Consider the following 16,199-nt stretch of genomic DNA (forward strand, 5'->3'; position numbering starts at 1 on the left):
CAGCCTAGACACATGGGGGAGGGTCTAGGTCCCACTCCAAATGAATGACAGACTGTGGAGATACCCCATGTAAGGCCTCACCCTTCTTGGGGAGCAGAAAGGGGACTTGGTAGTGGGCTGGGGAGGATGGGAGGGAGAGGGAACTGGGATTGATATGTAAAACAAGCTTGTTTCTAATTTAAATAAAAAAGGAAAAAGAAAAGACAGCTTATTTCAGTTTTGGCAGGTAAACTTTGGGAGTTGACCTCTATAGTCAGAAAACTGAGCTAATGAGCAGATTTTCAACCCAAGTTCCCAAACATGTAAGCATCTAGAAACTATATACTCCACTCAGAGTTTTATCATTAACATATTTGAGAACTTCCAATTTGCAGGCAGTTATTGTTCACTGAGTCTGAAAGAATAATCAAAATTCAAAATGGAATTTACACCTAGAAAACATTCTTGAATTAAAAAAAAACTGAATCTTCAACAGTACTCCTAATTGTCTCCTCTTTACAGCTTAGTAATAACACCATTTGGAGGAATAGAAATACTGCTGTTTTACTCTTTAGTTGCCTGCATGGTGCTTTATTCTTGTTTTAGTGGGTTTCTACTTTTGTATTTACATCATATTACAATACATACATTTTACGGCCCCCAAGTCCACTACTTATTTTACTTATTTTCTAATTTATTTATTTATTTTATACTATAATTATACCATATCTCCCCCTTCAGAGCCCCTCAAGGCTTCCCCTCTCAAACTCATGTCCTCCTTTTCTTCAGTTATTAGTGTTAGATTTAAACACACACACACACACACACACACACACACACACACACACACACACACACACACACACACACTCACGCACCCTGCTCAGTCTGTTCACTGACATTTCTATGTATGTGTTTTTACAGTTGACCACTTGGTATTGCTTAGTCCCTTAGGTAGCTCATCCCTAGGACAGGATAATTCTCCTTTTCTCATCACTGGTTTGTTTCTTGCAGGGATCTTCTTCCAGGGGCATGGCATCAGGTAACTTCCCCCAGGGGCCAGGGCACCATGGTACTTCCCCAGTGGTTTCCCCCTGCTTTATTAGGAAAAATATAGTCTTGGGCCATGGGTGGTGGTGGCGCATGCCTTTAATCCTAGCACTCCTGAGGCAGAGGCACGAAGATCTCTTCAAAGTAAATGCCAGGACAGGCTCTTGCCTGGAAACAAATGGAAAAGTCACACACTGAAATTAAGCAGACCCAAAGATTATACAACTTAACGAGCTTCCTTTGTTTGTTTGTTTGTTTGTTTGAGACAGAAATCTCTGTAGCTTTGGAGCCTGTCCTTGCACTCACTTTGAAGACCAGGCTAGCCTTGGTCTCATAGAAATCTGTCTGCCTCTGCCTCTGGAGTGCTAGGATTAAAGGACTGGGCCACCACCATCTGGCTTAAAACTTACCTTTGTTGTTAAGTTCTGCTGATAAAGTTGGGTGCCTAACAAATCCATGAGTTTGTTTCGACTCCTTTATAGCCCATTGCTTCCATGGAAAACAGATTAAGAAAAACATTATGTCAGTATTTTAATAAAATCTTTGTCCTTATTGAAATGTGCTGCAAAATCATTATTCAGGTGCACTTTTAAAGATCTGTAAAGGAAGCTATTTCAATCATTTTTGATTTTAAGAAATTTGAAATAGTTACACTGAATTACACCAGCATTTTTTCTATTGTGTTAATCTTATAACATGTAGTAAAATTTTTTACAGGCAGCATTGTTAGTTTGCTTCTCCCTATCTAATCCCCACCCCACCCTGACCCATTTTTGGAATGGATTGTTGCAGTCTATTTTGTTTTATCAGCCTAGTTAAGATGACAACTTATATGAAACTTATACTTATATGAAAATATAGTAACAGTAAGCTTATCAATACTCCATTTTCTCTTTTGAAGTTGAAACTTATGTATGTAAAAACATAATTTCCTAGCTTAGTACTTTTGTTATTTTGGTTTTGATAAGAAGACCTCATGTTTACTTGATTTATTTATTTTTTTTAACTAAGACTTTGTAAGGGAAAATCCCACTGTTAGGAGTCCTTCCAAACACCAGACCAACAAACATAACATATGCAGAGGACCTAGCACAGACCCGTGCAGGCTCACATTTGCTGCTTCAATCTGTTAGCCCCCATGAGCCCTGCTTACTTGATTCCCTGAGCCTATCTCGCAGGTGTCTTCAAACCCTCTGGCTCTTCATGGGGTTCCAGAGCTCTAAGGGGAGGAATCTGATGGAGACCTCCAACCTGGGCACCCTTTTGCCTGATACTTGGCTGTGAGCCTCTGCATTCCCTCTCATCAGCTGCTGGGATTTTTACAATTTGTTCTTAAGACTTTTAAAAAGCAAAGTGAATTTCATGTGGCTAAGCACACAACATTTTGGGATTTTTGTTTTGTATGTGGTGTGCATGTGCAGGCCTGAGGTTAACACAGATTGCCTTTAGTGTTTTACACCTTGTTCTCTGAGGCAGGGTCTTTCTCTGAATCTGGAGCTCTCTTGTTTATTTTAGTCTAAGTATCTAGCTTGCTCCCAGAATTCCTATCTCCTCCTCCTGAGGGCTGGGATTATAGACTGATGCCATGCCCACCAGGTTTTTATGTGGCTGCTGCAGATCCTAAAGCTATCTCATCAGGCCCATGTTAAACACTGGGAGAAGCACTAAACTCAACAAGCCATTTGTTTACATTTGACCTGAAAGCTAGTTCTTTGCCCATTTGTCCTCCCTTTTGCAGTTAATGTGAAAGGGTTTGATATTCCAGTGTTCTTTCCTCCCCTCTTCATTAATTCAGCTCCTGTGCTCTTTACACTTGATTTGCATTTCTGCATATCCCATATGTTGTTGTCAATATGTCATCTAGAAACCTACTATAAGCTGCTCAGTTGGATACTGCTCCTGATATCTTTTACCTAATTTCATTTTTCTCATGGTAGAAGTTGAAATAGCCTAGATCTCTAAGGTTTCAATGGAACACCATATCATGAAGTAGTCAGGGGTTCATTTGTAAAGCTTGTAGAAAGAATACTGGAAATGGAGATCCCTTTGATGCCATCCATTGAATATGTGCCCATGGGTAATCTATATCTGGAATGAAGTGATAATAGTTCCATAAGGATTCTCACCCAGGTTCTGATTTACTATCCTGATATAAATCACTACAAATGCGCTACCTCAAAGTTGGTATCTGTGATGATGACTCTGTGTAGACACTGGTGGGTTGCTAGGTACACAGGATAGTTGGCTACCATCTGTGGATTCATCTTCAGGCATTCTATGAATTCCTTATGTAATATTCACATAGTAGGAGCTGGTCTCACAAAGAATGTGTCCAGGCTATGTGCAACTACTGTACTTGTATTACGTAAGGACTTTAATTGTCCTCACATCTTTGTATCTATGTGAAATCTGCAACTATTACTCTGCAATTTCCCAGGGACAACAATATGTTTTTACTGATATTTTTAGTATACTTAGATGCCTTCATATGTTCATGGCAAGCTTGTTAAAATACAGAAAAGGTTTTTGATGGTACAACTTAATAAATGATTTTAATGATAGCTTGTGTAATCTTGTATAAAGAGTTATTTATACATATCAAAATTTGAAATTCTGGTCTATAATCTAAAATGAAACCAAAAGATTATTTAATGTATGCTGTATGCTTATTCTCAATAGAATCTTAACATATAATTTTATCTTAACATCTTTCTCATGTCATCACTTTTTTATACATGTTCAGAGAATAAATTGAAACTGTGTTTTTTCTGGGTATACTAAATTCCATTTTGGTTTGAGAAATATTGTTGAGACTAGAGATAAATGTTTTCTTTATTTTCTCTGAACAAAAGTGACTGATCATTGTCTAGTTTACATATTCTATAAAGACAGTTGCCTTGTGTGCTTCATGATTTAAATTGAATCCTTTTCTGAATAAGCAAATGGAATATATTATGTACTACAACTGGAATACATTATGTATTTTCCTTTTGGCAGTCACAGATATTTATATAATTAATTTTGAAATTTCTTTAGTGATTCAACAATTACTATAGTGTTTTCCTCATTTATATCTTCATTTACACACACTTGTAATTTGCAGGACTAATACTTCAGCTTTTGTGAAAATAATTATCAGGAGAAAAATATATACATGGAAGTTTTATTAATTAAATAGTGATGTAAGTTATTATTGGTATTTTTCTAGAACACTACTTATAAGAAGTATTATAACCACACTAGGATTTTGGCATAATTTTTCACCTTTAAAAATATTGAGGAGAGGATGAGTTTAGTCAGGAAACACTGTTGTAAAGATGATCAGTTTTTTTTTTTTCCCCCAACTTTTTTTATTTGGATTAGAAACAGGATTGTTTTACATGACAATCCCAGTTCCCTTCTCCCACCCATCCCCCCCCACTAAAACCTTATCTGTCACATATCTTTTCTGCTCCCCCTGGATGGTGAGGCCTTCCATAGGGTGTCATCAGAGTCTTTCATATCCTTTGGGATAGGGCCGAGGCCCACCCCCGGGTGTCTTGGCTCAGGGAGTATTCCTCTATATGGAATGGGCTCCCAAAGTCCACACCTATGCTAGGGATAAATATTGGGCTTCTATAGGAGGTCCCATAGATTTCTGAGGTTTCCTCACAGAAATCCATGTTCCTGGGGTCAGGATCAGTCCCATGCTGTTATTCCAGCTATCAGACTGGGGAGCAAGAGTTCCCGGATGTTCTGGTCAGCTGTTTCTGTGGGTTTCACCAGCCTGGTCTGGACCTCTGTGCTCTTCACTGGTCCTTCTCTGCATCTGGGTTCCAGTTCAGATCGGTGATTAGTTATGGGTGTCTGCTTCTACTTCCACCAGCTGCTGAATGAAGGCATATAAGTCAGTCATCAATCTCATAATCAGGGGAGGGCATTTAAGGTAGCCTCTCCTCTGTTGCTGAGATAGTTAGATGGTGTCATCTGTGTAGATTTTCAGACATTTCCCTAGTGCCTGATTTCTCTGTAAACTAAAAATGTCTCCCTCTATTATGATATCTCCATTCTTGTTATCATCTATTCTTCCCCTGACTCATACTTTCTGCTCCCTCATGGCCTCGGCATCCCTCTTCTTCTCCCCTTCTCATTCTCCTAGCTCCCTCCCCCCTCTTCCTATGCTCCCAATTTGCTCAGCAGATCTTGAACCTCTCCCATTTTCCATAGGGACCTCCTTGTTTATTAGCTTCTTTGGCAGTGTGGATTGTAGGCTGGTAATCCTTACTCTATGTCTAAAATACACATATGAGTGAGTACATTCCATGTTTGTCTTTTTGCGATTGGGTTACTTCACTCAGAATGGTTTCTTCTAGATCCATCCATTTTCCTGCAAATTTCAAGATTCCATTTTTTTTTCTGCTGAGTAGTACTCCATTGTGTAAATGTACCACATTTTCTCTATCCATTCTTCGGTTGAGGGGTATCTAGGCTGCTTCCAGTTTCTGGCTATTACAAATAGTTCTGCTTCCACTCTTAGGCATATACTCAAAAGAACCACATTCATACAACAAGAAGATAATCAGTTTTTTACAATCTTTTTGTTTGTTTGTTTGAGACAGGATCCTGAACTCAGAGATCTTCCTGTCTATGCCTCCAGAGTGCTGGCCTATACCACCATACCCAGTAAATACTTTAAATTTACCAATCTCACGAAAATTCTGGTTCTCTTAATTGTTAGGGATTTGGATGAGTTCACAGTTCATAGATAACTCGTCTTTGTATGGGGTAATGTCATGGCCATGGCATGGGGTAGAAATTTCAGCAGGTGTCCCATATCATATTGTGTGATGTCATTATGGACAGAATTGATAACTGGCTCAAAGTCAGCCTTAAGCTAGTTCACTTCTTCATAGTCCACAGAAGTGTTGACAGTGGTATCCACTGTATATATTTGACTTCTTCACCATATAGGCTAGAATGCTGTTTTGTTTCTGTTATTTATTCATTAAAATGTGAGGAACTTTTGCATTCAAATCAAAGTTTAGGCCTCAATTTATAAGAGACGAATTCTAAACTACCATGATGAAACTGACAATTGATAGTGATCATCTTTGGAAAAGACTCCCCAAGGCTGTAGCGTTTACACCAAGACCTTGTCATGTGCCTTTTCCTGGGGAGATAAAAACAGATTTCTGTTCACTCTATAAAGGGTGCTGAAATAATTCCCCTAGTCTAGGTTGCTGAACCCGAGAGTTTATTGAGGTACTTAGAAAAGCATAGATGACTCCAAGGCAGCTAAGTTTGTGGCTGCTCAAGAAAGCCGCCCTCTGGGGCTCTGCATAGTAACCAGGCAGTTCCCTCAGTAGAGGTCAAGCTTATGACACTCCCTACTCTGTCAAGTCCCTGGGCCTGGTAATGTACAGAATCCTCTCTTTTCCCTCCAGGAATGCCTATTTCAATTCTGAAGAAATGGCTATACAACAAGCCTACAGGCTAAGTAGTGAGGAACGTTGGACCTTGAAGGGGAAACATGAGGTCTGGTGATGTCAGTTAGGTCTTTTCCTAGATTGCCCTGGGCTGGGGATAGGAATAGAGGGTTATTGTCAACGACATAAAGTTTTTGGATACAAGGGAGAAGTCCTAAAACTGAATTGTATAGATGGGTGTGCTACTCTGTAAGTTTATTTAAAAATCATAAAATTGTTTACTTAAACAATCAACTTTGCAGGCTATGTAAATAATATCTCGAGCTGGATTTTAAGAATACTCTTTAGCAAGCAAAAGAGAACTTTTTTAAAACAATGCTTTTTCAAAGTTTTGGAAGTAGAATTTTATATTTCTATCTAAGCTTGATGTTTGGAAGTTGGTAATGAAACAGAATTCCACTGAAGTAGAGAGCATCTTCCCAAGAGGTAGGCTAGACAGGGTAATGGCAGGTTAGAGGGTAGTAGGTAGGTTTACATGGCACAGCACACATAATAATGCCAGGCACTTGCGAATCCCTCAATGCATATTTGTACCTTAAAGAAAGTAGACATTGATTAAGGTGTGTATGTTTAAATGTTGCGAGAGAGGGAGAGAGAGAGATATGCATAGGTACTAATATGCCGTCATTCTATGAGAAACATCATAGGATATATGCAAATGGTCGTTATGCCGGTCTTTAAATTTATCTGTCAGTTAAAACTAGTTCAAGATAAAAATGTAAAAATGTAAGGAGATGGATGAGTCTGATTAGGTTCATGAGAGCAGGCTTCTCAAACACTGTCAGAAATATTCAGATTGTTCAGTACAGGAAACCAAATCCATTGCTTCTTCCCAGGAGCTTACTTATAGGAAGTTTCTTGTAGGTGAAGATGCTGGATCTCCTGTTGTGAGAAGTATGGGTCCTGGATTGGCATTCTGGAGGTTGACACCCTCTACAGAAGAGTCTATGAGAAGACACACTGTTCATTATTCAGGGATGTGTTTATTAAAAGGAACCCTTCCTGGTTGACTTTGGGTGGTGGCTGCTTAATGCCATGGAGACTGAAAAGTCTGTCCTTAGTTTATTAGTCAGAAGAATCAGTTCTCCAGTTTGTAGAATTCTCAGCTAGTATAAGAAAACAAGTGGCTGACATGATCTAAACACATAAGAAATATTTGTTGAATGTGTAAAGGAATTCTTTAAAAGCCCCATTGTTTGCTCTTGTTACCATCATAGTCCCATTGTTTAAAACTGAAGAACTTGGCTTTTAAGTTCTAGCATCTTAGGCTGCAGCTTATTTGGAATTCTTTTGCCTAAGGCTTTAAGTCATTTGGCATCTTTTCCTCCAGTCACGGTTCCTGAATTGATGTTCAGTGTTGTATAATTAACATAGCTTAGAAAGATAACCATGCACATGGCAAGTATATTGGTGACCACATTTATTTCTTGGAGAACATCTCAGAGCACATAATAGGGTAATGCACATTTCAGTTGTAGACAATAATACTGGGATATTTTCAAATTCATTCAATTGAGAAATAAATTGGGTTATTTGATTTTTATTTTGTTTTATTTTGGTTTTGATTTCTTGTTTTCAAGACAGGGTTTCTCTGTGTAACAGCTCTACCTGTTCCAGAACTAGCTCTGTAGACCAGGATGTCCTCTAACTTATAGAGATCTGCCTGCCTCCCAAGTGCTGGGGCTAAAGGCTTGCACCACCACCACCACCCAGCTTCTATGGCTGTGACTAGCTTTGCATTCTGATCTTCAGTGGCTTTATTAGATCATAAACAGTATTTCACCACATTTTGGTCTAATAGATTGGATTAACCATCATGTTGGCTTTCACAAATGCTTTGTTAATCAAGTTCATGTCTCAGAAGAAGAAAATATAAAAATTGTGATCTTAGAAACATCAAAATGGAAGAGGAGGGATAATTGACCTACGTTTCTAATTCTAACTGCCCTAAATAACTGAACATGCACAAACCTCTCCATTTGCCACTTGGACAATGGGCATTCAGTCTCAAGGTGTGTCAGAAGATGCTGTGGTAGAGAGAATCACATGAACTTATGCTCATGCTTTACATGTTCTGTCCAGTGCCAGATTAGTGGACTGGGCTGCATGCTAGGGCTGTAGCCCATTTGTTCACTCTCATTCCGCTTGAGAGCACTCCCTGGGAATTAGAGTGATACCAGGCCATTGAAAGTATAGTCAACCAAGGACCTGGAAGGCAAAAAGGAAACTTGGGTGGGAGAGACAGAAAATCATCCAAAGCCGCCTTTAAACAAAGGAGTTGTCACACAGTGTCCTTTACCAGGTAATCTTTTACCTGACATAGGGAAATGTCCAAAAATACAAATGCTAAGGGTAAAAAAAATATGACTCCCCAGATGACAGTAATATGTTAACCACAGCATCAGCATAATGCCATACTTTGTGTACATCAACATCTGTAGCCATGGTAAATATTGAAAGCAATGCAGCATCCAAGTAGATTTCCACACGATGCTTCTCATCCTTGTCTTGCAGACTGGGTTCCTGGCACATCAGTAGACTTACTCTTGTACTTGAGTTCTTCAGTTGCTGTCTCAGCTGTTTGCCACAAACTGTACTACAGTCTACTGTCTTTTCTCAGGAGCTTTCAATTCAAGGTAGTCAGCTCTCCTCTTGGTAATCAGTGTTAGAATTTGGAAACAATTATTTGAATTAGATGAGTGACCTGCTAAATGTGCTAAAAAGAACAATATAAAACCCTAGAGCAGTATCTCCAGCCTTCAAGAGTAAATTTTTTAAGGGAAGAGTTGCTTCTTGGAAATGACTTCCACTTGCAACATCAGAAATGAATTAACACTCCTCCCTTCTCAGATTGTTTATATTGTTGTGTTTCAGTTTGTGTTACTTATTTCTTGTTAATGTTTTTTTCCATTTCTTATTTATTTCATGATTATTGCTTAATTTATTATGTAGGATTTCATTTTGTCACGTGGTTTTGCCTCACTCAAATAGGTGTTTCAGGACTTAGGGCCCTAGTTCTCATGAACTGAAATCTGCTACTGAAAAGGCATCTTTGAGTCTTCTCTGGGTTGAGGAACCTCAGACCTGAAGTTAGTTTGGTTTCCATACTCCAGAGCAACAGTGGGGATTAAGCAGGTCACCTGACTTCTGGGATGTTTCTCTCTTATCATAACTGAATGCCCCATCTATTGTGTAATAGACCGTGTGAACTACAAAAGCTTTTCTGGGCTCCGATCTTTTGTGGCTATGGCATTTGGGTGCTTTTCCTCCTCTGACTTGGAGCCATGATGCCAGCTGAGTCCTTACCTGATGACTTTCACAGATGTGTCCTTGGGTCCCAAGCATGAGTGTGAGGGTTAGTCTTGGTTGCACTGAGGAGCATACAGGGACAGTGAACCTACCTCTGGTATGACAGAAGGCATTTCAAAAGACCATTTGGTATTATCTAACTGACCTTGTCCATGGTATTTCACTGAGGGAATCAGAAAGTAAATAGCCTACCAGAAGATCCCTCCCCACCCCCCCAAAAAGGAGTTAGGCTAGGCCTAATTGGAGGAAGTGGGTCACTAGGAGCCTTTCAAGGGTGCTTCTTGCCTCTGGCCTCTAGTTACTGCCCTTTGCTTCATATCTGCCCTGAAATGAGCAACTATTCTCTGTCGTACCCTCCCTGCCCCTCCCTGCCTTTCCACAGGCCCACTGACAGGGCTCGGCAACAGGACTGGGAATCCTAAAACTTATAAAATGTTTCAGTTGTTTCTGTCTGAAACATTTATGTTTAATACATACCCACCTATATTTATGTTTAATACATACCCACCTACCCCCCCCCACACACACATACCACCACCACCACCACCACCACCACCACCACCACCATTGGGGTTTTAATGACGGTATTGTTGTGTTAACAGTATTCTGCTAAATGGAAAAAAGATTTCCTTTCATCTTCATATACTTACTTTTTATGAGCCTTGGCTTGTAACGATGACTCTTCCCATCACCTGCACAAGCCCCACCACAATGCCAGGGCCCCAAACAACACACAGAGTCTTATATTATTTACAGTGCTGCTGGCCAATGACTAGGATTTCGTATTTGCTAGCTCTGTCTTAAATATCAACCATAACTATTAATCTATATATTTTATAAAGACTTATCGAGGATGCCAGCCTCAGCATCCTATCTTCCTGGGATCACATGGCGACTCCTTTCTTTACTACATTTCCCACAGTCCTCCTCCTCTCCTAGTCCTGCCTAACTTGCTTCCCTATTGACCAACAGTGCTTTATTTATCATCCAATAAGACCAACATATATACAGAAGGACTTCCCCCCTCATTGGCTTCCTTAATCTCAGCGATCATGTAGTTTCTAGTTGGTAAGGCTTTTGCCTATTGGGTTCAGTGTTACTTTGAATTTTATTCTTATTGATTATATTGTTGGTAAATATTTGTATGATTTTTTCTTCAGATCTTTAATTTCCTCAGATTCATTTTATGTTTATGGGTGTTTGTATATATGTATATATGTGTACATCATGCATTTCTGATGCCTAAGAAAGGCCTGAAGAGTGCACTGGATCCCAAGGAGCTAGAGCTGTAAATGATCATGAGCTGCTTGAGCTTTGTGGTGTTTTTTTTCTACCTCTGATTTTTTTTTTGATGGATACTTTATGTGATGTATGTAAGATCATATGTCCTATAAACAAAGATGGTGTTTCTTTTCTTTGTTTCTTTTCTTCTAGGTGCTCTAGCTAACACTTTTAGCAGTAGGTTGAAAAGAAGTAAAAAAAAAAAAAGCAACCATCCGCATTATGTCACATCTTTTACCATTGGATATGTTTTCTGTAGAGTCTCATGTTAGTTTGGCTAGAAATTCTTAGGGAAGATCTTTCTTTTCTGTGCTTAGCCTTGGCAGGTAAGGGACATTGGAAGGATGGATAGTTTGCTAGTTCCCATATGGAAAGCATTAGGATCACTGGATATAGGTTTCTCAGCTTCATATTGGTTCTTCAAATTATTTCCTGTCTTTATGGGGTCTGTTCACTCCAGATTGTAGGTTGCTGTGAGTTAAATATATGCCCAAATACAAATAAAAGGGCCACTGCTTCTCTTCAAGTGAGAGTCAGTCTTCTCATTGTGCTTCAGTTGTTTTGTCTTCTTTTCTCCTAAGCAAGCTTTAAATCAGACTTCCATACATCATGCTGTATCAATAAAAGGGAAAGAGTCTCTGTATATAAACCATTCTTTATATTGTGCTGTATGTAGGCAAAGATCATAAGTGATATGATTTAATATTTAAGCAATTTTCAGTATTATTATATCACATATTTTATATGTTATGCTCTACACTTATATTGACAGTGTTAATGATGGTTAGATGAGTTGATGCTTATATGGTGATGTGGTTGATGGTACTTCAATTATTTTTCCTTAATTGTATGCATGTTTGCCAGTTTGTGGTTAGCAAACCATAATGTAGGCACCATCAGAGCCTGGAGATGTTGGATCCCCTGGAGCTGAAGTGATGTGTGATTGTGAGCTGTGATCTTGTACTTTGTACTTTGACAGAGCAAATTCCCTTTACAAATACTTTGTAAACCAAGAAGGGATGCAGATAATAATATACTTTCTTAGGGATATACAATTTATAAGGGACATTTATTTCTTTCATCAAGAAGTAATAATGCATTGTTGGATTGTTGTAGAGAACAATAACCTATTTCTATAGCTGATCCTTACAATGAATGAGAAGTATGTATTTTTTTTTTGTTACCTGGCTTGCAGCCTCAGTAATGGAATGTCTTATTTTTCTCTTGCAGGTTTTCTTTAGGTGATGCTAGGAGGCCTCTCCATGAAACAGCAGTTTTGGTAGAAGATGTGGTTCACACACAACTAATTAACCTGGTAAGATCACATACAACCCTATTTGTTATCTCTTTTTCATCCTGTTTTTATTCTATTTCCAACCCAACATGTTTTTAAAAAGATTTTGTTTATAGCTAGATGTTTTTGATTTATTGAGATATGATATAGTAATGCCTGTGTGGGTACATAATACATTTAACAGTGAGATGTTGCCATGACAACAGCACTTTGAGCCATCACTGGTCTGCCTCTTTTCCCCAGAGCTTTGTTAGAATTCATTAAAATTCTGTTCACTTTAGGTTAAAGAATATTTGCACAAATGTGTAAAGAATTCTCAGATGTTGTTCAGCTTCCTCTGATGTCAGTATCTTATGTAGCCATGACAGTTAAGGAAATGTGTAAATAATCCTGGCACAGTAATTTTTCAACCTTACTCAAATTCCATCCTCTTTGCCACCAATCTCTATTTCTTTTCAGGGACCTAGTCAAGCATACCATACTGGCTGGTACATTTAGTTGCCATGTCGTGGCTGTCTCTGTCCCTGCTGAGCCTGAACATTTTGATTAAGTGGAATGTCTTCTATTCCATTGGTCTGCTCTTAAAATTAGAATGTGGTCACGTGTGTTGAATAAGATTGTTGATGAAGTGATGGGATCTACTCAGTGCCTCGTATCAAGGGCATCCTGTCTTTTTGATGTGTCTTATTGTGACATTTCTTAGAGCACTCATTGAATGTGGAAATGCTGCCTTATTTCACTGTATAGATGTACTTGTTTGGTTGCTTCGCTTTAAAGGGTCAAACTCAGGGTTTTGTGCATGCTAAGTACCAGCAGTAGTACTGAGATAGACTCCAAACTCTTGTTACTACTATTTTAAATATTCAGGTTAGGTTAGTAAAATACATTGGGATATATGTTTATAGCTATGGAAATAGTTTCTTTTCCTGAGTACTTTCTACCTATTAACATTATAACTCACCAGGAAATTTTACAAAATTATTACTGTAGTATTTTCACAATAGTGATTTTTTTGTTTCTTTTCTGTTTATTACTTGGTGGTATTCTAATTGAAAAGCTGTCTTCCTACCCTGTTTATTATTTTTTGGGTATAACAGTATGGAGAGTTAATATTTACATTCTTTCTAAGGTATCATTATCCAGTGTTATCACTATCCTTACAATGCAGGCTATTCCAGTGCTGGCCAGTAAGGGCCCATCATTTCTCAGTTACTTCATGCCCCGCATACATTAGTGACCTTTGCACTTCCTCTATGCCATATGGCACAAAGACATCCTTCCAATGTGTTCCTTTTGGTAATTTTCAAAGTAGGCTGTCAGAGATTTTGTTTGGCTTACAAATATTTTTACTGTATTTAGAGGCATCAACCTCTGTTGATGTTGAATTTTGAACCATAAATTCCATTTTATATAATAAGTTTAACGAGAAATTCATTTACATTCTTTTCTGTTTTTTAATTGTTTCCTTTATATCCTCCATTCTTAACCCCTTTTTAATATATGGAAACAATTTTGTATTTTGCTGAATAACCCCCCCCCCTGTTTTATTGTAAACATTCATTAAATGCCTGCCTTTACCCCAGGGATTTAAACTGTCCTCTTTATCAATATAGGTTTATCTATAGCAAGGTATGTAGTTCTTACTTTGTATTCTGTACTAGTTTATCTGTCATTGTACTCAGGTGACCTTTGCTTATCATATAGCTCTTATAATATATTCTAGAGCTCTTAATGCTACATTTCCCCCCTCCTTTTTCTAACATAGCTCTCTGGTATAAGCATGTCCCCTTATCTATGTTTTCTTTCTATGGAGTCAGTTACATGTAGCTACTTATAGCCAAAAAGTATTAAATGGAGAATTCCAAAAGTAAACAATTAGCCGGGCATTGGTGCACACGCCTTTAATCCCAGCACTCAGGAGGCAGAGGCAGGTGGATCTCTGTGAGTTCCAGGCCAGCCTGGTCTCCAGAGTGAGTGCCAGGATAGGCTCCAAAGCTACACAGAGAAACCCTATCTCAAAAAATAAACAAAAAAGTGAACAATTAATAAGTTTTTTAATTTCAATAAATTGTGAATATTGTGCTGAAAATATACATCACTAGGAAGTAAATCACTTGTGTTCCAATATCTATGTTCTCTGCACCTCTTGTCCATTAGTCGCCTAACTGCTTCCCTAGTTAATGGACTGATTGGTATTACCTAGCTTACATAACTTGAAAGATCATTTTTATTATGTGTACGTGTGTGTATATGTATATGTGTCTGTGTAGATACATGTGCACATGAGTGAAGGTGCCCTTGGAGTCCAGAAGACCTCAACTCACAAGTGGTTGTGACATGCCCAACATGGGTGCTAGGAACTGACTTTGGATCCTCTGCATACTGAGCCATTTCTCCAGTCCCTCCTAATGTATTCTTAAAGTTGGTTTTTGGTTGTTGAACTCTTACTGTGCCTAATTTATAAATGGACTATAGATATGTCTGCATAGAAAGAGCTTAGTATCCATAGGGTTTGTACTTTCTGCCCTTCCACGGATCCTCTTGAGGCATTTAATGGAACCTAACCCAAGAGGAAGGGGACATTGTTTACTCATTTTTAATGTAAATGCTGCTGTTACCTTGTTCAGTGTGTATAAATTTTATTAGTATGTTTATTGAAATCACATCAGGTTATAACTTAGAATTGTATCTTTAGAGTATTGACTTGTTCTTTGTAAGAACCAGGGATTTGTATAGTTGTTCAAGATTGTTGAAGCTTTTTAGTAGTATTTCACCATTTCCTTTCTTCAGGCTTATATATTTCTTATTTTATTACTTCCTAAGTATTTAATGTTCTTCGTTGGCTTTATAAATATGGTTTTCCTTTTGTAATTACATTGTGATTACATAGTGAAAACATAAGTCTACAAATTCAAGATGCAGAGCAAACTGCAATAGGATAAACCAAAGAAATATGGGTTCAAACTGCTAAACAGGTGTAGTATGAATCCTTAAAGCAAGTTGGCTTTCTTAACCAATGGGTAAAGATAATTTAAAGGCATTAGAGTTCTCGTTGAAATCCAGAGGCAAGAATGAAAGGACTCTAAATTCCAACAATGTTACAGATTGACAGTTTTTTTTTCCTCCATTTTCTTCTCCAGCTGTCTTATGCATTTCTATTTTATAGGGATTCAAGTTACATACATCTTATATTTACTATACAGTCTCATATATATCTCAACACATAACTGTGTGTGTGTGATTGTGTTGCATGTGCATGCACATGTGTGCACATACGCATGGAACACAGACTCATCTGAGTATGGAAACCAGAGTTCAACATCAGGTACCTTCCTTAGTTGCTGTCCAGCTCATGTTTTTGAGACAGGGTCTCTGAAATGCAGCTTGCTAGGTCAGATAATCTGACTGGCCAACAAAGCCTAAGCATTGACCTCCTGTCTTAGATTTCTTACTGCTAAGGATTACAGGTGTGCACCACTGTGCCCAAATATTTAATTTAGTTCATGAGTGCTAACAGTTGAACTCTGGTTGTTGTGATTACAAGGTAAGCACTTTACCCTCTAATTGGATCCATTATAGCAGCTATTCAGATTATGTCGTTTGTTCTTCTTAATCTTCTAACACTCTGGAATTTCCCTGAAGATTCAAAATCACATGTAAAGTTGGGTAAGGTTACTTTATACACCACACAAAAATGCAGATTCTCAGGCTATATTCCTAATAGATTCCTTTGTAGGATGCTATGACTAGGATCATAGTTGCTATTTTAAATAGATCTATAAGATCTTCGTAATCTCAGTAGTGCAAAGTGCAGCTTTGAA

General features: G+C 38.2%; 1 protein-coding gene across 5 annotated transcripts in view; it reads left to right on the forward strand.

The window, feature by feature from the left end:
- The window catches only part of Supt3h (SPT3 homolog, SAGA and STAGA complex component), a 342,495-nt gene that overhangs the window by 147,837 nt on the left and 178,459 nt on the right, over positions 1–16,199 (forward strand). For all 5 annotated transcript variants that reach the window (XM_027387432.2, XM_027387433.2, XM_027387434.2 and 2 more), the window contains exon 3: positions 12,315–12,399. In XM_027387432.2, coding sequence (XP_027243233.1) covers positions 12,315–12,399 — 85 coding nt within the window. The remainder of the gene's footprint in view (positions 1–12,314; positions 12,400–16,199) is intronic.

Source organism: Cricetulus griseus (assembly GCF_003668045.3).
Source record: "Cricetulus griseus strain 17A/GY chromosome 1 unlocalized genomic scaffold, alternate assembly CriGri-PICRH-1.0 chr1_1, whole genome shotgun sequence".
Taxonomy (NCBI): domain Eukaryota; kingdom Metazoa; phylum Chordata; class Mammalia; order Rodentia; family Cricetidae; genus Cricetulus; species Cricetulus griseus.